Source organism: Sabethes cyaneus, chromosome 3 (genome assembly GCF_943734655.1).
Source record: "Sabethes cyaneus chromosome 3, idSabCyanKW18_F2, whole genome shotgun sequence".
Classification (NCBI taxonomy): Eukaryota; Metazoa; Arthropoda; class Insecta; order Diptera; family Culicidae; genus Sabethes; species Sabethes cyaneus.
The window spans coordinates 164,946,964-164,971,784 of NC_071355.1; the positions used below are offsets into that span (position 1 = coordinate 164,946,964).

The 24,821-nt window shown below is 42.0% G+C and overlaps 3 protein-coding genes across 3 annotated transcripts; 2 read left to right on the forward strand and 1 right to left on the reverse strand.

The window, feature by feature from the left end:
• The first annotated feature begins 497 nt into the window (after positions 1–497).
• On the forward strand, positions 498–2,901 carry LOC128740362 (intraflagellar transport protein 80 homolog). Its single transcript, XM_053835900.1, is given in 3 exon segments — positions 498–1,292; positions 1,348–1,727; positions 1,785–2,901. Coding segments are annotated over 3 exon segments (2,292 nt in total).
• An 11,226-nt stretch (positions 2,902–14,127) lies between these two features.
• Positions 14,128–15,815, forward strand: LOC128742658 (reticulocalbin-2). Its single transcript, XM_053839084.1, has 3 exons — positions 14,128–14,255; positions 14,424–15,288; positions 15,349–15,815. The coding sequence occupies exons 2-3, from the start codon at positions 14,447–14,449 to the stop codon at positions 15,518–15,520; spliced, it is 1,014 nt and encodes a 337-aa protein (XP_053695059.1). The 5' UTR covers positions 14,128–14,255; positions 14,424–14,446; the 3' UTR covers positions 15,521–15,815.
• Positions 15,816–16,024: 209 nt separating this feature from the next.
• On the reverse strand, positions 16,025–23,087 carry LOC128742590 (dedicator of cytokinesis protein 7). The gene is made up of 6 exons (XM_053839001.1): positions 22,954–23,087; positions 20,252–22,781; positions 18,144–20,180; positions 17,038–18,082; positions 16,579–16,978; positions 16,025–16,525 (listed from the first exon to the last, which is right to left on the reverse strand). Exons 1-6 carry the CDS (start codon positions 22,992–22,994, stop codon positions 16,327–16,329), a joined length of 6,252 nt encoding a protein of 2,083 aa, XP_053694976.1. The 5' UTR covers positions 22,995–23,087; the 3' UTR covers positions 16,025–16,326.
• Positions 23,088–24,821: the final 1,734 nt, after the last annotated feature.

Below are 24,821 nucleotides of genomic sequence, written 5' to 3' on the forward strand. Positions count from 1 at the left end.
TTGACCAACTGTTTAAATGACACGTATTGGCCTCCTAAGAACTTTAAACCAGTTGTAACTTATGTAGAACTCAAGCATACTATTGCTGATTGCAAGGAAAAATGTACCATCCAAAGTGCGATATCGCTCATAAAAGTGCTATTTTACATTAAATCGTTTCGGTATCTTTGGCGTACTTTTTCGTTATATTTCAAGCAATAAGTGCGCCGAAGAAACCGAAACGATTTATGCTAAAATAGCACTTTTATGAGCGATTGCGCACTAATGGATTGGACAATTTTCCTTGCAATTGACAATAAATAAATGAATTTTTTGGGTGTAATGAAACTAATTCTATGTCAACAACAAGCAGACGTGTGTTGATAAGGTTGCAATTTACTCCCCAGAATGTAACACCGCAAGCGCCGGATCAGAGCTAGTAGGCGTAACCTAGACAACGGCCGCGCGCAAACAGTTTATTATTTTCGATACTCTCTATGATTACTCGATAGCTTGAAATGAAATTTAAGATTTATCAAACTAAAGAACCAAAGTCGAAGGAGGCCGTTTTTGCACTTGGATGGTGTAATAACGAGGAAATATACAGCTGCAACGATGACCATCAACTCTATAGGTGGACCACCACCAATAGGGACGTCATGCAAGTTGCGAAACTTCCAGATGATTTTAGCCCTACTGACCTGCACTGGTTACAGCCAAAAGGAGCTGGTATGGGTAGCTCAGGAGGAGCCGGTTCCAAGGGAAGTGATACACTATTAATTTGCAGTGCTGATGGTAGGTTTATAATTTTAAACAAAAGCGCCAGGGTAGAGCGAAACGTTGCGGCTCACACGGCTAGCATAGTTTCTGGTCGCTGGAGTCCGGATGGAGCTGGATTACTGACAGCCGGCGAGGACGGGATAATCAAAATTTGGTCTCGATCCGGAATGTTACGTTCTACAATCATACAAAACGAGGGACAGATTCGATGCGCTAGATGGGCACCGACTGCAACGGCAATAGCATACGGTCAAGGACCTTTCGTAGCTGTAAAACCACTTGCAGCCAACAGCAAGCTGACAAAATGGAGAGCTCACGACGGGCTGGTTTTGTGCATTGCGTGGTCCAATAATACCGATTTCATTGCGTCTGGCGGAGAGGACTGTCGGTACAAAATTTGGGATGCTAATGGAGCCAATATCTACACAAGCGTTAGTGACGATTACGCGATTACATCCCTTGATTTCAGTCCTGACGGAGAACTTTTGGCAGTAGGCGGATTCAACATGCTTAAACTTTGTCATTATTCAGGGGTAATATCTCATACCTTTTCAATACTAAAATAATTTAATTCTGTATTTTTTTCAGTGGGCGCATAGTATCAACCGATTTAATCAGGAAGTCGTTGGGTCTCTGTTCAACATTGTATGGTCCTCAGACGGGACACAAATAGCTGCCGGTACTAGCACCGGAATTGTTTTATTTGGCCATATAATCGAACGTGAGCTACGAAATCGAAATTTGAAAGCTATTACAAGCGGTCGAAAGACCATAACGCTGAACGATATCGTTACTAGAACGAAGGATACGCTTGACTTCGCCGAACGGATTATTAAATGGGAACTAGGATATGGTCATCTAGTTGTTGCAACTGTTCACCAAGTTCACATTTTCAACGAAAACTATTTCAACACTCCGATAATTATCGACGGAAGGGCTGACATCAAAATTATAATTCTAGGGAAGAAGTAAGTTTTTATTGGTTTGGCTCGCAAATTACTTTACAACAAAACATCTTTTTGTAGGAATTTTCTTCTAGTTGACAATAACTCAATATGGATTTATACTTACACTGGTCGCCTTCATCTGAACCCTCGCTTTCCAGCATCACAGTCGCAAATTCCTCATTTAAGCAATCGTTGCATTTCATTGGGCCTAGATACCCTTGCCATTAGAGATTATTCGGACCAAACGGTAATACACGTTTTTGACCTCTTACCTGGAGCCACTAGACAAGAAGAGCCTTACACTATTCAAAATAAATCCCCATTGGTAGAAGTAGCAGTTTGCCGCTTTGGCAATCCAGATGATCAGTATCTGGTGTTCATAGATGTGAACAGGGATCTGTTCATAACCTGTGTGAGAAGTGGTCCTGACTATCCAATACACAAAATTGGAACACAGGTTTGTACCGTTATGTGGTCCAGTGACACTAACATTCTAGTGGGACTTCATGATTCATGCTACAGCGTTTGGTACTGCCCAGGTGAAGCGTGTACGGATCCCACCTTGATTGCTCTAACGTCGTTTACATTTGATACCGCAGAATTCGGCAAAAATATCACACTGGAGAACTTCGAGGGCGCTAACGTTACTTTGCGTAGTTCCGGTGCCATATTTACTATCACAGTAAAGATGTACTGTGTGATTTTACACAAGCTTTTCGCCGATAATGCATGGGAACGAGCCCTCAAACTTTGCCGTCTTGTTCAAAATCAAATTCTTTGGGCTACGCTGGCGGCAATGGCATCGAAACGAAATCAGCTGGAAATCAGCAAGGAAGCATTCTCTGCGGCACTTCAAATAGACAAAGTTAGTTATTTGAGCTACATGAAAGACCTGGCACCGACCAGTCCGGAACAGATGGCCGAGAACTCCATTATGAATGGGCGAATTCAGGAAGCGGAAATCATCCTGTTGCACAATAAAAAAATTCACGAAGCAATACTATTTTGCTTGAGAATGCATCGTTGGAGCCGTGCATTGGATATAGCCCAGAAAAACGATACGGACTTGAAGTTTGTACTGAAGGAGAGAAAAAGTTATCTAATGGCTCTGGGTAGAGAAGAACATGATCCGAATTTTTTGGGCTTACAGTAAAAACTAATGGCTTTATTAAATTACTATCAATACATTAATTAACGTATGCATTAAAAAAAATGGAATAAGTTCGGATGGTGATGAAAAATAACTACAAAAATAATTCAATGGAACCAATTTTTCTTAAATTCTACGTTTATTAAGTATTCTACAAACACTCTTCGATTTCCCTTCCGAGCCTTATGGCAGTTGGCTGAAATTTTAATATTGGTCGATGTAAAAATGGATGGCAGCAAGCTTGATTTGCTCTTTTTGCATCATTTTTGCTATTTTGACTGCAGCGCCTCAGCAAAACAGAATTTGACAAAGTATAGGGTAATTGTAAAGTTAATTATATAAAATGTGCAATGTTATTGACAACATACTTACTTAAGAGGCTTGTCGTCCTAAGACAAAGCAAGCCTGTTGAACAAGGTTTCTCCAATTAACTCTGTTGTGGGCTACCGTTCTCCAATTCCTTGAACACCAAGTACTCTCCGCCAGATTTCGCTCCACCTGGTCTAATCATCTTGCTCGCTGCGCTCCTCGTCGTCTTGTTTCTATCGGATTTGAGGCAAACATCATCTTTGCAGGGTAGTTGTCCGGCATTCTTGCAACATGCCCTACCCATCGTATCCGTCCAGCTTCAGCCACCTTTTGGATACCAGGTTCGCCATAGGCCTGTACGAGTTCATGGTTCATCTTCCGCCTCCACACTCCGTTCTCCTGTACGCCACCGAAGTTCGTCGTTCTTAGCACTCATCTTTCGAAAACTCCGAGCACTCGCAGGTCCTCCTCAAGCATTGTCATTGTTTCATGCTCGTAGAGATAATAAGCGTCTTGTACGGGGTGCACTTTGTACGGGGACTTAGTCTACTCGACAGCAATTGCTTGTGAAGCCCATAGTAAGCACGACTTCCACTGATAGTACACCTCCGAATCTCGTGGCTGGTATCATTGTCCGCCGTTACCAATGAGCCAAGGTAGACAAATTCGTCGACTACCTCAAACTCATCGCCATCGATCATTATACTACTGCCCAAACGGCGTCGGTTGGCCTCGGTTCCTCTGGCCAGCATTTACATTGTTTTAGACGTATTTACTTTTAAACCAAAGTTCGCGCTTTAGTTTGGTGTACTGCTCAGCCACTGCCATAGATTTTCTGCCGATAATATCCATATAATCGGCAAACTAGACGAATTGAATAGATTTGTTGAAGATCGTGCCCTGCGTGTTGATAGCCGCTCGGTTCATAACACTTTGTAACGCTATGTTGAACAACAGGCATGAGAGACCACGACCTTGACGAAGCTCTCCGTGTGATTCGAGTGAACTTGACAATCCACCCGAGGTCCAAACCCCGAGATCCATCTTAGATTGAATCAGTTTGATGAGCTTCCTGGGAAAACTGTTCTCGTCCATGCTTTTCCATAGCTCTTTCCGGTCGATGGTATCATATACGGTTTTGAAGTCGACGAAAAAATGGTGCGTGGGAACTCTGATTTACCGCAGTGTAAATATTTGATCTGTTGTAGACCGACCTTCGACGAAACCGGCTTGATAAGGTTCTACAAATCTGTTCGCAATTGGTGATAGTCGACGGAAAATGATTTGGAACAGCACTTTATAGGCGGCATTGAGCACGGTGATCGCTCGATAGTTCTCACAGTCCAACTTGTCGCCACTCCTCCGGTAACTGTTCCGTATCTCAATTTCTAACAATGAACCGGTGCATACAAGCGACCAGCTTTCTGGTTCCATTTTAATAAGCTCCGCTCCGATGCCATCTTTCCCAGCAGACTTGTTGTTCTTTAGCTGCATGATGGCCTCCTTAACTTCGCCAATCGTTGGGTCTGGCACCTCTTCCCCGTTTGTTGCACCGTCGAAATCGCTTTCTCCGCCGCCATGATTCTCCGGCTGGACGCCATTCAGGTGTTCGTCGAAGTGCTGCTTCCACCTATCGGTCACCTCACGATCGTCCGTTAGAATTCTACTAATCTTATCCTGACACATTTCGGCTCGCGACACAAAGCCTTTGCGGGATCCGCTCAATTTCTGGTAGAACTTTCGTTTCCTGAGAACGATGCATCTCTAATTCTGCGTGTACCTGCTTTTCCAGATACACTCAACCCCCGCTAATATGAAAAACACCGCGTTCAGATTAGGTGAATTCATTTTTAATCTGAATATTTGGTAACTCTATTCATTTTCACATACGCACAAGGCGCGCACCCTATGAACTTGTTGTTTTGGTCTGACGAAAACAAACGTTTCGAAATCATTTCGAATATGCGCGAATTCTACACGTCTGGATTGTAGAAGAGAAAATTGGCTCGATAGTTTCAACTAATACGGTCTATTTTAGGTGCTGAAGAGAGGTAAGTTGCATATGAGCTGTGTTGGGGGATGGGATCGTTGCCTCCAGTGTTCGATAGCTCTTGGTGGGTAATTGGGGATCCAGCCCCCAGCATCGACGGAATTCTGCCCCCAGCAGAATGACCAGTTCTCCGAGTAGTATCAGGTAAAATCCAGAGGATGGAACCGCCTTTCGGGAATGATGGCCAGTAAAATCACTCCATGTACAGAAAAGATATACACTTTATTTACTGCACAATTAACGGAGTCGAACTTTAATAAAAGCAATTTCTTATCATAGTTGAACACTTATATGTAATTAGACATTTAACAAATAAAAACCAGCATGCGATTCCATCGCCCATGCTATCCGATGGTTGATTTGGATGCGACTGACTTATTGCTCCAGCAGTAGGGCTGTCTAACCGGTAGTACCGGTAGTACCGAAACCGGTAATACCGGCCAATTTTTGGATACCGAAATACCGGTTTTGGAAAGGCAAAAAACCGGTATTTCCGGTATTTTCTAATCTGCTTGTTTTTTCCAACTCCTTATTCGAATAAGAACTAAATTTGATAAAAGATTATAAAACTCTTAGAAAAACAACTTGGTGTTAATGCCGACGAGATTCTTCGACTACTAACAATGAACAGAGTGCAATTGTGGGTCAAATTATTTTAGCTCTTGAACTCGTTTAAGGCACAGTAGAGTAATTTTGCTGTAAAAATGTTTCATTGTATAAGCCAGACGTCGCGTTTCAATTTATTTTTGAACAACTTGATATTCAAAAGCCACCAAATTATTCGAAGCTCTCAAATAACGAATTTAGGAAACAAGATCAGGGCCCAGAAACGTTACTTACAATAGTAACTTGCAGTGTTGGGCACCGCTAATTCGCTAATTCCCTAACCAATTCAATTTGCTCGATAATCGAGGAAATCTCGCTAATCACTAATCGCAAACTGCAAATTAACAATCACAGTTTATTTTTGAACATATCACAACTTGCATTGTAATCTATCACTGTAGAAATTATTACTTTCCTAATAAAACTAAGATCAAAACCTATAATAATGGATAAAATGCTCTGCAGTTTATTAATTTCAAAATTAACAGCGGCACTTCATTTGGAATTAGCAACAATTCGGATAATCTGAGTATAAATTATGAAGCTCAATTAGCGTTTCGCGATTGCTCGGTTAGCGAATTAGCGGTACCGTGACCGCTCCTAATTCTGCGCAGCTCCTAATTCTGCGCATTTTTCTTTATATATGTATTTTTCAACATTGTGCATAACTATGACCATTGTGTTATTTTTTTATAAATACCTGTTGAATATTACGCCATTATTCACCAAAGAGGCATAATATTTGACAGCGAAATAAATTAAAGTGAAACTGAAAGTATTTTATATGTCAGAAAACAACGTCGTTAGCGCCAACGCTAAAACTGTCATTCTAGAAAATTAATAAATTTATGATCGAAATTCCTTGCAATGATCAAATTACTCACCATAGTTAGAAAGAATAATTAGTTTTAGTCATGTTTTAGACAAAAAGAATGATTGCATGCCTTGCTTTCGTTGGAAAAATGCACCGCAGTAGTGCGCAGATTTAGGCACAGATTTTTTATTTATGTTCCAAATTCTGCGCAGTAATGTATCCTTCGAAGAAATCACGAAATAATACGCAACCTCGCCCAAATGACTGAGGTATAGAGGCATGAAAATTCAAGTAGAACGTTTAACTTGCATTGATGGGAATCCTGTGTTGCGACTCGGGGTCCGAACCTATGAGCACCAATTTATGGAACCATGTTTTCTGATTATTTTTAGAATGTCTAACTTCATGCAACTCTCAGGCAGTGGCGAAGGGGTTTCTACATGAAAACACAATTTTTAATATATGTCTAAAGTGTAATATTCAGTATGTAGAAACCCCAAATCAATTCGCCCTTCACGTTATCGACAATAAAATATTTAAAATAAGCCAATCAAAATGATAACAATATTCCTGTGCCACCTGGGCAGCACAAGAACGCCAAATCATGGATTTATTTATGGTAATGGCTAATGCCGGATTTTTGACGTGCTTTTAGCTTATAATGACATAAACAACATGGTATGAGTGTTTATTGTTACTTTTTGGGTGCGCAGAATTAGGAACAAACATGCGCAGAATTAGGAACATGGGCAAGAAAGTGCGCAGAATTAGGCACCGTGGATAAGTTTACAAAACGAAAAATATACTCAATTTTTGGTCGACTTTTAATTCCCCTGTTTTTTACCACATACTATAGACCGTAGCACTACACGTTGCTGCTACCAACGTTATTAATTTAAGTCTGGAATACTTATAATAGTGGAAGAATCATAAAATTGTCTTAACTGCGCAGAATATGGTACGTTCACGGTACCCAACACTAGTAAATTGTTATTCAACAATGAAGTAATGAAGCTTCAGTTCTAACAGGAGTAGCGCCGCTTCGTTTCAGAACTGGCTTCAATCAGCTTCATTGAAACGATTTTCACTTCATCATGACGACCGGTTTTAAAGTTTCATTTGTATTTCTCTATCAAATATTCAGAAAAAGGTCAGCCTAGATTTTGAATGCAATTGAATTGAATTTAAGTAACATTTCCTACATTAATCTACTCAACATCGACAAATCGTGCATGACTGTCAATCGTCATCATTTGACACAGTCAGTAGCTTCAGCTGAAGCTTGCTCGAAACGTTCTGTTCAACAAATGAAACAAGTCGCTTCATATATGAAGCGAATGCAAGGGAAAGTTAGCTTCATTTATTTGTTTCGACGATGCCGGGCTCTGATCAGAATACGGGGATCTTTGCGCGTTTTGAACATTCTTGCCAACAAAGGATCTGCCAGGAAAGAATTTGGAATATTTTTCAAGTCTTTCGAGTGATACATTGATTACACAAGGAGATGAAATCTGCATCCCTTACTTACTTACTTACTTAATTGGCCTAACGTCTTATGACAAGGCCTGCGCAGTATAATTTCTCCATCTGTTTCGGTCCATGGCAACTGATCTCCAGTTCCGCGGGCACCCGGTGCTCGCCAGATCTCGCTCCACCTGGTCTTGCCACCTTGCTCGCTGTGCCCCTCTTCGTCTTGTTCCTACCGGATTTGATGCGAAAACCATTTTTGCAGGATAGTTGTCCGGCATTCTAGCAACATGTCCTGCCCAACGTATCCGTCCAGCTTTAACCACTTTCTGAATACTTGGTTCGCCGTAGAGACGCGCGAGCTCGTGGTTCATTCTTCGCCTCCATACACCGTTCTCTTGCACTCCGCCAAAGATGGTTCTTAGCACCCGCCGTTCGAAAACTCCGAGTGCTCGTAGGTCCTCTTCTAGCAATGTCCACGTTTCGTGCCCGTAGAGGACAACCGGTCTAATTAGCGTTTTGTACAGTGTGCACTTTGTACGGGGGCTCAGATTGTTCGACCGCAAGTGTTTGTGGAGTCCGTAGTAGGCCCGACTTCCGCTGATAATATGTCTTTTAATCTCACGGCTGGTCTGCATCCCACTATCTTGGAATATTGGGATTGATAACAGAGAAGAGAAGGTATTTGTGAACGATGAAGAAGAGGATGATGTTATGCAAGAGTTCCGGTTTGGGGATGGAGAAAAAATTGTTGAGAGGCTGTAGAAGACCGGGGCATTAATTATGCTGGAAGCAACTATACAAGATATTTTGTAAATAATTAAAGGCGGGTCTCTCTAGTCCCTACTATAAATTTGAAGAAATGAAAGGAAAGTTCGTGATGTGCTTAGAGCCGTTCGCTAGACATCGATGAAAGCGGAAGCTTTTTCAATTGTTGGAAGTGTTGGCGATAAAATTCGTTCTGTAGTAAGGGAATTAAAGTGTATTATATCTGCTTCAATTCTATTTTGCTAAGCAACAATACTGAAGCTAATGTTTCAAAATAAAAAGATTTACTGAAAAACATCAATATTTCTATTTATTTCGAATAATCTGCCAATACCGGTATTTTACCGGTATTACCGGTATTTTCTACGCCAATACCGAAATACCGGTTTTCACCAAAAGCGCCCAATACCGACAGCCCTATCCAGCAGTAAGCCGAAGGGATCCTTCGATGATCCTAATCATGCGATGTTATTTCGGTGGTCCAGAAGTGAGATAAACTCTCCGCTCTTATCAGCATCACCTCTGCGCTGATGAGTTGGTTGGCTGTGATTTCTGCGTTGATCGATTGGTTTTATGCTATCTCGTTCTGTGATATATGCGGATGCGATCGTGTTCTGTGATATAATATATTGTCATCAAAAGGGTTGTAGTCCTGGGTGGGTTTCGTACTCCTTAACAAGCTGTATTGCCAAAACTGCTGAGCAAGAGGGAACGCATTAACTTTCTTTGCTTTTTTTCAATTTGCCCGGTCAACTTAACCGCCAATTGTGTGTGACGCTTGAGCAATTTTTAGTGTGAACGCATTCATACCAGCGGGGTACAGATTAAAAATGTTCAGATTAAAGAAGGTCATTCCAGCGGGGGTACATGGTAGCGTTGTTTCTCCCGAAAGATTTGGTTTTGCTGCATTTTCTTCTGCTTGTGTTTTCCACGTTCTGACGTGTGGCACTGTGCACGTTGGACGCCCGCGCAGCCTTCTCCTCATCCATCACCGTACCACACGCTCGATGGAGCTCTCCACTACATTGCTTGATTGCTGTTTTGATGATGTTTCAAAAGTCCACGAGAAGGGCTTCGTCCTCTTCCGATAGCGCAGCTTCGAGTGAATGCGCGTAGTTTGTGGTGACCTCTGGCTGCTTCAGCCGCACGAGATCTAACCGGGGCTGGCGTCGGTACCGAGGGGCAAGACATTGTTGAAAATATATTTCTTTTCCCTATGGAAATATTTTTTCAACCTCATTGCGTTCCCACACTAATATTACGTAAAGCCCTACAGAGATATACATTTATAAAGCTTTAATAGGGCCTAATATATTAATATATGATATTATTATGAAGTGTCTTGCCCCTCGGTCGGTACCGAGTGTGGTTCATAACGCAGAGTTTTTGGGCGCATCTGAATCATCACTAGGTAGTGGTCCGAGGCAACATTAGCGCTTCAATAAGATCTACCGTCGATAATGTCTGAGAAATGTCGACAAAACGTAGTCGACCTGTGATTCTTTCTGATTTGGTGACCTCCAAGTGAACTTGTGTATAGGATTTTATGCTGGAAAAAGGTACTACGTACGGCCATGTTTTTGGAGGTAGCAAAATCGATAAGTCTTAGACCCATTACATTGGTTAGCTGGTGTCCGCTGAGCTCTCCAACTACCAGTTTGTGTACCTTCCGACCTGAGCATTGAAATCCCCGATGACGATCTTGATAACACGTTTTGGGCAGCGGTCGTATTCACTCTCCAACTGCGCGTAGAATTCAATCTTGCCGTCATCGGTGCTTTTAAGGTGAGGGTTGTGCTGGTCGATCGATGATGCTTATGTTGAATAACTGACCCTTGACTTTCAACCTGCACATTCGAGGATTGATTGGCTACCTACCACCCAATCCCCTGTTTCCGCATCTCGCTCATCACTATGAAAGCTGTACCTATGTTTGTTGCCGCTGCTCTGGTAGATGTTATATCCATCTCTAAAGGCTCGTACCGTTGAGTTCTTCCAGCACGTTACAAATCACTCGAGTGCTCCCTTGAAAATTGAGAGATCGGCAGTTCCACGTCCCGGGTTTCCAATCCATAGTCCTTTTTCGCCGCGTAGGTCTATTCCGATTGTTCCTGCCCGAAATTCCTTGTTCTTTCGTACTTTAGTTTTTTCGTGGTGGCGTCATGCAAAGCCTGCTATACCAACCCCCTGTTTCGCCGGAGGGCCAACGAAGCTCAAAAGAGCCCTCCTTCCCTGTCGGCATATACGACCTAGGCTTCCACCGGGGTTGGTTACCCGATCTACACCAATATTGTTGACAAAAGTATAGATAAAACTGTGCTTTCTTCAATAATATTGTTGAAATTTATCAACTCTATAATTGTCATATACACCTTTTTTTAATTCTGTTCGGCTAAGGCGCTTTCAAAAGAGCAAAAGCAAAAAGAGTAAATCAATCCTGGATGTCGCCAGTTTCTTCACTTCTTTCGTGACCTTGGCAATCAGCTGATTCTTCGTTATGACTACGAAATTATTGGAGTGGGTTCTCCCAAAAAATTTCTTTCGGATACACCTCGGTGACGTTAGGAGGGTTGGCAGACTTCGGTACAACCTTTAACTTCAAATTTACTTCAGTGAACTCTTGGTACAATGGGTGAGGGCGAGGTCTGGCCCAAAGATCACATTCTTCTCCGTGTGATACTTCTTGATGAATACGGCAACATCCGGCAAGCACCTTGTACTGTATTTTTTACCGGTCTTCGCAAGCCCCGAAGGAAAGAACAGTGGCTTGGACATTCCCTTCTCGCTGTTCGTCCGCGACAGAAGCGCCTTCTGGAGCCTCGTGTGGGAGAAATTTTTGACGTCATCGCTTGGTGGGAGATTTTAAGTACCCGGTCCCCTGCCAGTCGTTTCCATCCACTGTCATGTAGGTCTTATTATCCACTATGACCACGACGCCAAATCGAAGCTCGAGGCTTGATGCTAACCGAAATGCTCTCGAAAATAAATCAAAAATATCAACTACAACTATCAAAACTAAACTAGGCAGATAAAGCAAAGCCTAGGTGCTACATTCCGGTTTCGATACCGTTTACCCCCGTTGGTATGACCTTCTTTAATCTGAACATTTTAAATCTGTACTCCGGTGGTATGAATGCGTTCACATTAAAAACCGATCAAATGTCACACACAATTGACGTTAAAGTTGACCGGTAAATTAAAAAAAAAGCAAAAAATCTTAATGCGTTTCCACTTGCTCAGGAGGTTTGGCAATATAGCTCATATACAACTTACCTCTCTCCAGCACTCAAAATAGACCATTTTAATCGAAACTGCCGAGCCAATTTCGTCTTATACAAACCGAACCTTTAGAATTCGCGTATGTTTGAAATGTTTTCAAAACGTTTGTTTTCTGTTTTTTAAACGACAGAGTTCACAACCAGCTGTAAGAGTACTGGACAATTGAGAGGCAAGGAACATTTTTGTTGTATAATGGCTTATCAAGCACTTGTTCCACAGAAATCAGCTGTACAATAGTTGAATAAGCTATTATACAACAAAAATGTTCCTTGGGTAATGCTACGATCCTATTTATTCCTACAACCTTTCCTAATTAAGATTCGAACATGCGACGACCAGTGTCATATCTCGAGGCCAACAACTGGGAAGCGATGCCTGATCAAACACTTGATCATAAAATGGCGTGTGGTTCAGTTACAGAGACTATAGGTTACAGACGCAACGAGGCACTCAGGGACCGCTGAATTTTGAATCAAAACGGAGAGTACCATCACAAATAAAGGTAACTCTCCGTTTTGATTAAAATATTAAGGGGATTTTGGTGCCTCGTCGCCTCTTTAATCTATAATCTCTGTAGGTTCAGTCGTTAACGTCTGCCTAAAACGACAGGATCAGACAATCTTAAAACCACACGACATCGTACCTCCTAGGTCGGCTACTCAATTACAAATTGGAGTATTTCCGGGTCTTCGGATAACCAGGACCCGATTAATTAACGAATTCATTATTTAACTAACTACATGTACTATAGAATGTACTATAGAACTACTGTCGGTACCTTAAAGAAACTGACTAAAGAAGTGACAGGTAACTCATTTTCAGTTCGTCGAAACCAAGTGCACATGAATCTCGATGAAACCTTCTGAATCTCTTGCTCGAAAACTTGCGAAGTATCAGTCGATCAACGCGGGAGAAAATAATGACTGCAAGCAAACGGCAACAAATATCATCGTATCATCACGAAATCGCTCCGTGCTGCCTAACGAAAACACCAGGCAATCAAATTTGTATCGTACAGTTCATAAAATCGCCTAAATGTTGAACTCGAAAAAACATTGTTCGAACTTTTCCTAGCAACTTTGAACAGAGTCACGCACAACAATCATCGTTGAGCAAACCAGGTTTAATGATGACAGGAGGCCGCGAGTGACTGAGCTCCAGTGTCTTTTCTTTAGTCAATTTCTTTACGGTACCTATTTTAAATGTACTTTGGCTGTTTCTCTTATAAATTTAAACAACAACTAAACGCGCCCTACATAAGAGCAAACCAGGGTTGCCATTACATTCCTGAAGAATCTACATTTTGCCAAAGATTTTGTTTGTTAAACAGACGGGCTGGAGAGTAGATATTTCACTGTAATGTGCGTTATTTCTCTAGATTTCCGTTCCAGTTATCTTCATATAACATTTCGAAGCACAATCGTCATATAACATTTCGAATAACATTTTATCCAGCTTTTTACGAGCCATAATGGCGGACGTGTTCGTAATATTTGAACAGCGTTTTTGACATTTCCCTAATACATCGCACGTTTGCTTTCCGTACATTCCTTTAGTTTTACCGTGAACACGCGGAAAGAAAACGAGTGACGTATTAGGGAAATGTCAAAAATGCTGTTCAAATATTACGAACCCGTCCGCCATTATGGTTCGTAAAAAGCTGGATAGGCGAAACTTGACTTTAAGTTTTTCAAAGATTTTGGCCGGAAATTATGGAAAATATTTGATTATAGGAACAAATAATGGCTATTGGCAACCCTGCTATCAACCGTCAAAGATAATCTCATTCGATATTGGCCTTGCCAGCGTTGAAAGAGATTTCGTAGGCTGCTCGCACTTACAGGAAATCTCGTGCCGAACTGTCAACGCGTGAGTGTTGACAAAAGCAAAAATACTTCCCTTTCGTTTTTTCTCACGCAAAACCCTGAACATTATCAGCAACGCTGGCAAGGCCAATTGTTTACATCACGTATCCAAAGTGTTTTTTCGGCTTTTCTCGGTTTTCCAGTCGAGATCTGAAAGATTCTCAGGCTCATATTTCCGCCGTCTTTGCTCATTTAAGCGTTAAAAGGAGTTGAGCTAGGAGTATTTACAAACTATATCTAGGTATTTTAATTCTTTGAATTTTCGGTATTTTTTAAAATCACCTATTTTCAAACTGGTGCACTCAAACAATCAGTGCTATAAATAGAATTTGAACCAGTGCGTTTCCCGATTTTTCACTTAATAATAGCATTGTGCGTCAACTAATGAGAATGTTAATTTGAATTTCAGCTAATCAGCGTTCGACGCTGATAATGGCAATGAAACTTTATCGGGTGGTTCTGATCGGGACCCTGCTAAACCTTGCGGTAGCAGCAACGACTCATAAGCACAGCCACCATACGGCTAGCGCTGGTACGAAGGAACGCCTAGAGGATGGTAGTTACGTCCCGCGAGATGCCCATCATATGGAAGGAGGAGAGCATCATTCGGAGTTCGATCACGAAGCCATTCTGGGCAGTGTCAAGGAGGCTGAAGAATTCGATACACTTTCGCCGGAGGAATCTAAAAAGCGATTGGCAAAGCTCGTAATTAAAATGGATTTAAACGCGGACGGGTTCGTCGATAGGCATGAACTTAAAGCGTGGATTTTACGTTCGTTTAAAAGCCTGCTGGATGAAGAAGCTACGGATCGGTTTGAGGATGTTGATTTAAACTCGGACGATATCGTGACCTGGGAGGAATACTATTCCGATACTTATGGCATGGATGCTGAAGACGAAGAGTCCAGCAAAGCTACTATAATGGATGCTACCAAAGAAGAGGAAAAGAAACTGATTGCGGACGATAAGGAAATGTTCGAAGCGGCTGACAGTAACAAGGATGGCAAGTTGGATCCAACCGAGTTCGTTCAGTTTATGTCGCCGGAGGAGTTTCCGCAGATGTTTTCGGTGGTGCTGAAGCAAACTTTGCGCAACAAAGATACCAACAAGGATGGAAAAATTGACTTCCAAGAGTTTGCTGCTGAGCAATCACGCGGGCATGATAAGGAGTGGTTAATTACGGAGAAAGATCGTTTTGATAATGATTTTGATAAAGATGGTGACGGCTACTTGAATGGGAACGAAATTTTGTCATGGATTTTGCCGAGCAATGAGTAAGTTTTATTGCGGTAATTGCATCATTGGGAATAGTTTCTAGCTAAATTTATTTTCAGGGAAGTCGCAGAGGATGAGGTAGCACATTTGTTCATATCAACCGACGAAGATCATGATGATCGGCTCTCGTATCAAGAAATCATTGATAAGTATGATATATTCGTTGGAAGCGAAGCCACCGATTATGGTGATCATTTACAAAATATTCATCATTTTGATGATGAATTGTAAACCAAAATATGTTTATACATTATGCTGATAGTCACATATTATAGCGAACATAAGTCCTAAGTTCATGGCCATAGAAATAACAAAACTTTTATCAGTTTTAAGTCATCAATTAATTTATTTTATAATTTATATAACCCCTACAAATTTCCCTAATCTCGCATTTATAGCATTAATCATTCTACGTAAATTGACGTAAATTTGTGTAAAACAAAACTTCATAACTATAAACCGTAGATAGTGTTAAGTTCAGGTCAAACAACACAAAACAAAACATAATGAATAATAAATTTTTGATACCACGAAACAACTGGCTTAGTTTTTGGTAACCTAAAAGCAACTCCTGGTAGCCTGAAGCTATCAAAAGATCTGCGATTCAAGTAATGATAGAAAATTACGTCTCCGATAAGGGTTGTCATCAACATTGCAATTAAAAAACCGAAATTTTTATTAAATATTACTGATGGATATTATTCAAGTACGAGATATATGAGATGTAATGCACGATTATTGATTAGATATTATCCAATGAATTTTATGATAAAAGTATTTGAAAAATTTAATTTATCAACGAAAAGTTACCCTGCATCCTTAAGAAATACAATTAAAATAGTAAGTAAATAAAACATTAAATCTATTTATGTTTTTGGTTCGAGACATTGCAGTACGATTCAATTGAAACATAACTGGTACAGATTATAATTATTGTAAGAACGGTTTGGCTTGTCAATCCGCCATTATTCTTACACATTTATCACGAAATTTCTGGGTCTATGCTTACAAGCAAATTTTCCCTAGATTTATATAACTTACCATCTTAATGGTGTGAGTTTACTGTTGTGCAATCCGTTGTTTGCGGCTACGACCCCTTGCGCTTGCGTAGGGCTGATGGTAATTAGCGGTGCCAGCCGTTCGGTGAACCGAGCATAATTCCGTTCCAGTTCCTTTTGGTAATCCTTTTGGTCCGCCAGAATGAGGTTACGATTTTTCTTCAACGCATCGGAGCACCTGCAATAGATGGTTTTTAACAAACGGTCTATTATATTTGAAACGGATTTTACTTCTTAGAGAAGTCTTTGAAGCAAAGCCTAAGCTTGTTCTGATGCTTTGTGGGAATGGTTGTGTTGTCCGCTATGCCCGACAGGAACACCAGTGCCATCTCCATCGGACCTTGGTTGACGGTAGTACCAATGCAACCCTGAAGTACCATTTGCAATATCTTCGGGTCGGCCGGTTCCTGATTGGTGGCAGCTGCCAGTTCGGCTGTCTTCTTCTGGATATCTTCGATTGCCACCTCTATCGGCTCGAGGACGATTTGCTCACGACTAACCACCTGGATACGGGTCTTCACGTACGGGAAATGATTTGCCGTTGTGAGAATAGTTTTTCGTTTGCACTGCTCGTGCAGCTCACCGTGTGCTTTGCCGGACTTGGTGAAGGGCGTCGCAAAAATAAACCGTTCTGAAAATAAAACATATTTTAATGATAACACTGCTGTGAGCTCTCAATGAAGAGTTTACTTATGTTGAAATTCCTCTCGAAGTACGTTTCACGATATCTCAACTCGTAAGTTTCAAAGTACGGCTCGACATAGGTAATTTGAATGTATGCTTTTTCTGGATCAAGTGACTTGATGTCGACCGTGTTGGAATCTTTGATAATCTGGACCACATCCGGTCCAAAGCGATCAGCATAAAAGTTCTGTAATCGGCTGAAAATCTCCGGTAACTTGGTCAATGTCGGTTCTTTATAGATGAACTCCTGCTGATCAAGATCACCAAACTTGGCTCCGTAGAATCCTACTCTAAAGTAGGTTCCAAAGACACGTTTACCGTGCAGCTGAGCAATTCGGTTGAATGCTTCTTGCAGTTTTCCATGAACTTGTGCCAGTTTACGAAAATCTCTGTTCGCTTCACATATTGGAATCAATACCTTATAGACATCATTCATTGCCTCGTACATTCCGGCAATCTGGAAGGAATTTGAAGCCTCCTCAAGAAGCGCCTTGAGTCCTCCCTCGGTGAAGCGATTTCCTAAGCAAATTCCATCTTCACCAGGGCTAAGTACATCGTCGGAAACAGCGGATTCCATGAGAGCATTCGGCGAGATGTGCTTGAAAGATACTGCTCCAACCGGAAGGTGAGTCTGCGATTCTAGCATACTCAGATATTCAGCAACCAAGGCAGCACTGTGCACATAACACATTGCTGCTTCGGTGTGATTGGCTCTTTCCATGTGCTTTTTGGCCATATTTTCAAGCCAAGTTAAACGAAGATCTGGCGAGTTCTGATAGCCCTTTGCGATTCGATTCATCAAATCCAGTAGCATTTCTGGGTCTTCCTGATATTCCTTCATTTTAACTGTATCCGATAAAATCATGTGTAAATTGAATAATAAATCCTGCACCTGTTCCGGGAAGGATGTATCCTGCAGATCGGTATCCGATTCAGCGTACACGAGAATGGTTTTCAACGCCCTCCGAAGCGATTGCTCGCTAAACGAAGAACTTGTACCCACTAGCGAACTGAGTGACATAGTCACCTGCATTTTAACACGAGCGAAATTCTGGAAAAATCCAAATGTAAAAATATATCTATTCATTTATAAGAAAGGAATTTAAACTTACATTTCCAATCTCAAAGTTTTGCCTCATAAGTAAATACAACGAAGCTGCCGCCTGAGAACGAACGGTCGGCAACTGCGAACCGCAGTGCTTCAGAAGCAGTAAGCACAAATCTGCACAGCTATCGGTTTCTTCGTCGAACAACAGATTGTGATATTTGAAAATAAGAGACCGTTGGGAGGCGAACAGATTCTGCAGGGCCAGCGTGCTTTGGTTTCGGGAGAGCGCGTGCAGTAGCACTTTCAGAACCGTTCCCAGTAAATTGTGATGCAATTCGGACGTCGAAGCCACCTGTACAATGAGCTCCAGCGTGTCCAAAATGGTAAGACAGACTTCGGTGGCCAATGAGCCCTCTATATAGTAGGTGATCTCCAGCTCGGCCTCGTTTTTAATGTTGCTGTCGTAGAACTGAGTCCGGATTTGATCTTTCTTCCATCGGAATTTTTCCGTTGAGTACCGATCTTTACGACGATTGATGAGATCGTTTCGAGCGGAACCGGTTCCCCGAATACATTCCTCCAGCTTTTCCTTCATATCCGGCGTCTTTCGGAAACTAGACGTATTGCGTTTGGATGTTGGTTTTTTGCGGCCGCGGTACTCAAAATTAGGAATACAAATGTTTAGCACTTGGAGCATCTGATGAACTCGATGTGGACTTAATCCAAGAGTGTATTTATAAAGGGTGCTTTGTTCAAGATTTTTCACGACCCACAGAAAGCAAGACAGGAGATGACGCGTGTTTTCACTGCTCAGAGGAGTTTTGTTTTTTGGCGTTTCTTGAACGTAGCAGTAGTTTCGAATACCGGAGATGGCATAAGCTACTTCCGGGTTGATGGTAGTCGTTGCGATGGTTGTGGTCGGGCCCTGGTAGTCATCTAACAAACCGATTGTGTTCAACCGATCATGAGACTCGGCAGCCGGTGTGTGCAATTGTGGAATGGTATCCATTACAATACCCAAAAGGGGAATATAGAGAGCCGCTACACGAGCACGAGCTTCAGTCTCATTATATCTCGGGTCCAAATCATGTGAAGTAAGTAAATTTCTTAGGCAGCGAATTGCTTTGCCGTGAAGTGGTGCGTTCGAGATATCTAGTACCGAAGCCAGTTCTTGAAGAACCAGTCCGACTAGGAAATGTTGCTGCCGAAATTCGGCGCTAAGTTCAGCATAGAGAGCCTTATCAATTCCTGCCATTGCGCTAACGTATGAATTTTGGCTATTGTTGGAAGTGACGCTCGGTGTAGGGCTGCAAGGAGCCGACAAAGCAGTGTACGGTGTCCCAAAAGGTAGATTCAACGCTACGAAATGTTCATGACTGCAAACAATGCGTAGGAAATCAAGCTTATAGAGCATCATATCCGGAGTAGACGAACTTTTAGTCATTATAACTTTGTAATAAGTTTTTATCAATCCATACACGAAACCACGATCCATAATACTCAATAAGTCGAACACAAAAAAGGCCAAACTGGAATTAATCGATTGTGCTAGTTTCGGGTCGCTACTATTATATCCAACCACTTTCGTTGTAACTAAATGAACCAACGTTGAAATGTCATCGGTATATTGATGTGGAAACCGATTTTTCCGTGGTGAGTTCAATGAGTTGGTCAATTCCAAGTGCTCAATCATGCTCTTGATTATCAGCTCGAACAACATCCAGGAGTTAGTCATCGAGAGTTCCGCTGCTGAGCCACTGGCAACGACCCAATTTAGTGCAATTTCTTCGTGCAGCAGCCTCACCAAACCATCTTTCGGTCCACTGGCGCTCGGGGACATTTCGGTACGCATACTAGCAGCACGATCTATCAGCTTTCCACTCATGGAGCTGGTCATTTCCGAACCTCGGACTGGACAATTCTGCTGCAGATCTGGATTGCTCGTCGATCGTGTCATTTCCTCCGAATTACCACCTTGTCCGTGACGGTTGTATGACGACAATTTACATTTCGGATCCAATGGGTGTGGAATTTTGCATTGAAATTGAATATAAGTGCTCAGTATACTCTGTCGTCCATAGCGCTCATCGGGCTGTAGAAACTGGAAAGGTTAAAGGAAAATTTCAGCTTAATCTTACGACATAGTAAAAATGGCTTTTAAAAAGTACTCACGAAAATCTTATCAGAGATTTGGCAAATAGTTTCGAATACCGTTTGACCCAGCGACAAGGCCTCGCCTCCAATGCGATAGGTGGTAACGAGCAATTCAACCAGTTTATCCAAAATCACCTGCAAATTCTTCACCAACTTCTCCTGATCAGCACTCTGCAACTCTTGCAGTGTCCGCTTGAACTCACGCTCCATATTACCCTCACCGATGCGCGGTGGCACCTTTCGCATATCCAAACATTCACAGAGATAAATAAACTTGTCCAGATAGTCATCGAGAGCGTGCACCGATGTAACGGCGTCGATCGTCACCGAGAACACGGGTCGGTGATTATCGAGCCACTTGGTACCCGGTAGCTGAACGTCGGGTGGAATGAACGAGTAATTATCCGGTGGTTCCTCTACCATAACAGGCAAGTTGAATTCACCCACATTCAAATGACCATCTTTCAAAATTGGAAGCCATGTATAGCCGACCGGAGTTTCGATTGCTGCCTGAACCTCCTGCGGTTTCTTCTGGCAGGATACGTGGAACAATGTGAAAAGTATGTGATGATTTTGCTTCAGATTTGCCGGGAGGGCAATTTTGGTTTCATCATAAAAAGTTGGCTGTTTGTTGTGATAATTGACGGCAGTGAACGCCTCGGCAGTGTATTCAGGGCACGAACTACGTCCAAAAATTGCTGGAAGAGCATCCGATTGGTTTTCCCCGGACATCAGTTGAATTCGAACAGCGATGTTTCGAGCAGATCCGGCCCGAGTGGAGAAATTCAGTTCTTTCGGCGACACGAAGAGAAGATTGCGGTAGCTGTAATGTGGATTCAGAATGGTAGTGGAGGGAAATTCTAAAATCTCTTTGGTGGGTCGCGTGTGATCGTTGGGATATGGATCTATTTTAGCCAGTTCCGGCGTTAGAGAGCATTTGAGATCCTCTGGAATCGGAGAAATTTCAATTTTAATCGAACCGGGAATGCACTTGTGCTTTTTCATCAGTGCACCGGGACGTTTCAATTCCGGTAAAAACTTATACAATTCCTCATCTTTCATTTTATCAGACTCTTGCTTGAAGAAACTAGAAACGGTAATCGAAATTGGTCGAAAAGTCTCAATGCTATTGGCAAAATCATCCGGTGACCAAGATCTACGCTTTTCCATCTTTCTTTCGAGAGAACCCCGGCGAGTAAGAGTCCCCATATCGGTAGCCCTTTTGCGGAACTGATCAAAACTACTAGACGAAGATTTGCGATCCAAGCTATTCGAACTAGACGCAGAAGTCAAACTTTCTCGATCTTTATCACTTTCCAAGTTATCTCCGTTAAAAATATTGGTCAAATAAATACCGGTCCATGCAAACGGCATGCGATATTTACCAAGCCTCTCGCAGAAATCGGATGCATTCGACTTAGCCTTATCTCGATATTTGTCTTTGTCATCCTTCAAATATGGTTCCACCGAATCTTTAATATCGCCCTGTAGAACTTTTTCCAGTCGAATCACCAAGTAAAGCTCATTGCTAGGATTAGTTATATCGAATATTGCTTCCCTTGCTTGAGTACTGATATCAGCATAAGGAACATGCGATACTAACATTCTTCTTAAGGATTCCGAATTCATATCAAAGTAGAAGTTTTCCGATATTTTTTTCCTCTCCTTCGCATCGTAAATTGCCATTGAGGCAAAGATTGGCTCCACTTCAAGTTCCAATTTCAGTTGTAAACACTTGACATGAATTCTGTTTCCCAGATGTTCCGTAGGCATTTCGGCTGGAAGACGTTTTTCCACCACATCATCTGGATCCGCTTCAGGGTATAAGCTGAACAAAGCCTGCTGTCTTTCCTCAAGCCTTCGGCATTCGTTGCTCTGATCGATTGTTTCCGGTGCCGACCGTTCCAACAAACCTGGAATCAGTGGATCATTCACCGAACTGCGCAGATCAAACGACGCCCATGATCCCCGCGGAGTCAGTGTATCTGTGCAAGTGGAAACCGATGATAGGCTCGCGATGGACTGTCGACTGCTGGGAGTGCAGCTTTCACTCGCATACAGCGTCGTCGAAGTGACAGATTCCTCTAACGAAGCACATCCAAAGTAGTCTCGGTCGATTTCAAACTCCTGCTGGAAAGCGCTTGGACTCAGGGCACCCTTGTCAACGCGCTCCCTGCTAGTACAGTTACAAGAACTTGAATAGTGTCGCTGTGCAAATTCAACCATTTTCCAGGGCCGTGTATAGCAATCCACACATTGTTGGACATGCAGTGGCAGCTCTGTAATGTTCTCCTTTGGAACTACATGTTCGATAGTTCTTATTTTCCGTGGAACTATTCGGATTTGTACGTCACTGATCGGAAAATCTAGAATCGATCGCAATGGATCACGCATAAGCAAGCTAGAATGCTGTGTCAGGAAATCTTCGTAATCAATTGGTTCCACCAATTCACATAGAGATATCGACGAAGAACACACTGAACTGCTATCGCTCTTCGATAGCAGTTGGTAATTGGCAACATTTTTGCGAATGTCGGATGAGTTGTGTCTGTAAACGATCAAAAGAGAAACAAGCAAATCAATTACTATCTTGGGTGAAATCAATCAGCTGTAACAGATATGCAAAACACAATGTACCCAATGCAATAGAAAAAAAATCGGGGCGGAGACCCAGAGAAAACTTTTCTAGTGAAATTTCATCGACTAAATTTGTCACTTACTTGGTAAGTTTGGAAGCAAAAGCACGCTGAGCAGACGCCATCGTACCAAATCTATAGTTTTACTGCAATTTAGCAACGTTTCGTTTTGATTTAAACTAGTGTTTTGATGAAATTTTGGAACCACGAAAAATCGAACTCCTTCTTCTTTGCGGACGCCATTAGTAATTTTCATTTGCGAAATATGGGTGGGATGGGAGGAACGAAATGTCATAACAAATCGAAAAAACTTCGTCAAGTTTCGATGAGTGCCAGCAATAAAGTACGAAACGCGCTTGGTAAGAAAAAGAGGAAAGAGTTTGTCTTCAATGAAGTATATGCAGGTGTGACGATGTCAGTAAAGTGGTGTAGGTGCAATGAAGGAAAAATATATCCAATTTTTCACGCGCCTAATGGCGGCTAGTGGGTACAGTTTTCGACAATGTTTTGTTTGCTTTTGGGAACTACGCTCACGTATGCTTGAAAGTTCGACAACAACAATTCTAGATAGAATTAACAAAAGGGCGAATGTCGCAAATGTAAACAAAACGAGTGAGAGTTACTTTTTGCTGGACCAGCATAGGAAAATCAACCCTCACTCGGTTTGTTTACGCTTGCGACATTCGCCCTTTTGTTATTTCTATCTTCAATTAAGGCTGGAAATATCAACTTGACTTGAATAAAGTTGCTAAAAGTATGCTAACGTTCTCCGAAATTTGTACCCACTAGCCGCCATTACGCATACGAAAAGGTCGATTGCATAAAGGTCCCGATGCACGTACGCATAAACGTACGAAATAAACAAAATGTCGGCGGATCATTCAGGTCGAGCGTCAAGCCCAACATCTTCTTTCGCCAGCTTGGTTCGTGGCATTCGCACATAACCGAGCGTGTTTCCCAAGCCTGAGTTTGCCAACATTTTTGGCCATCATGTTCGTACGTGTATGGGGGCCTAAAGGGCCGGACGAAACATGTTTAAATAACAAAAAGGTGTCACAGTGTGCAACAAACTCGGAAATGGGTGTACGGCAAGGTGCTTATGACAATTCTCTAAATTTAGAATTAGCAGAAACGCAACAATGCCGTTGTTGCACTTTCTCTTTCTTGCTTGTGTGGCCCTGCCAGTTAGCGCAGGGAGTCTATCAATTCACGTCTTACCTCATTGGTGGTCCAGCTGGAAAAGAGGTCGATTCTATAAAGGAATTTCAGTGCATGATTTGATCCGCGGATCGTCGTGTCGTAGTTGCTATTATGCATTAACTGCGTGCATACAGTATGCACCCTCCAAATAAAAAATCCTTCTTCATTACTTTCCCTTACCGTCCCTTCATCAATTGTAGAATCATCGTTTCAAAAAAATATTATTATAAACTGATCAAGCGTCATAATCAGTTGACGGTTAAGTTGACCGGGCAAATTGAAAAAAAAAGCAAAAAAACGTAATACGTTTCCTCTTGCTCAACAACTTTGGCAATATAGCTCATAAGCAACTTATCTCTCTCCAGCACTCTAAATAGACCATTTTAGCTGAAACCGTTGAGCCAATTTCCTCTTCTATAATCTGGATGTTCAGATTTCACACATATTCGACATGTTTTCAAAACGTTTGTTTTCGTCAAATCAAAACAACAAGTTCATAGGGTGCGCGCCTTACGCGTATGTGAAAATCAATAGAGTTACCAAATATTCAGATTAAAAATCAATTCACCTGATCTGAACGAGGTGTTTTTCATATTAGCGGGGGTTGAGTGTATCGCTGTTCTGCAGTCGCTTTTCAAACTGCGAAGTTCTGTTTAGTGGGAAGAGCGGTAACCGGTAACATTTCACTACAGAGACTGTAGATTACAGAGGCGACTATGGGCACACAAAAACCGCAAAATTTTGAATCAAAA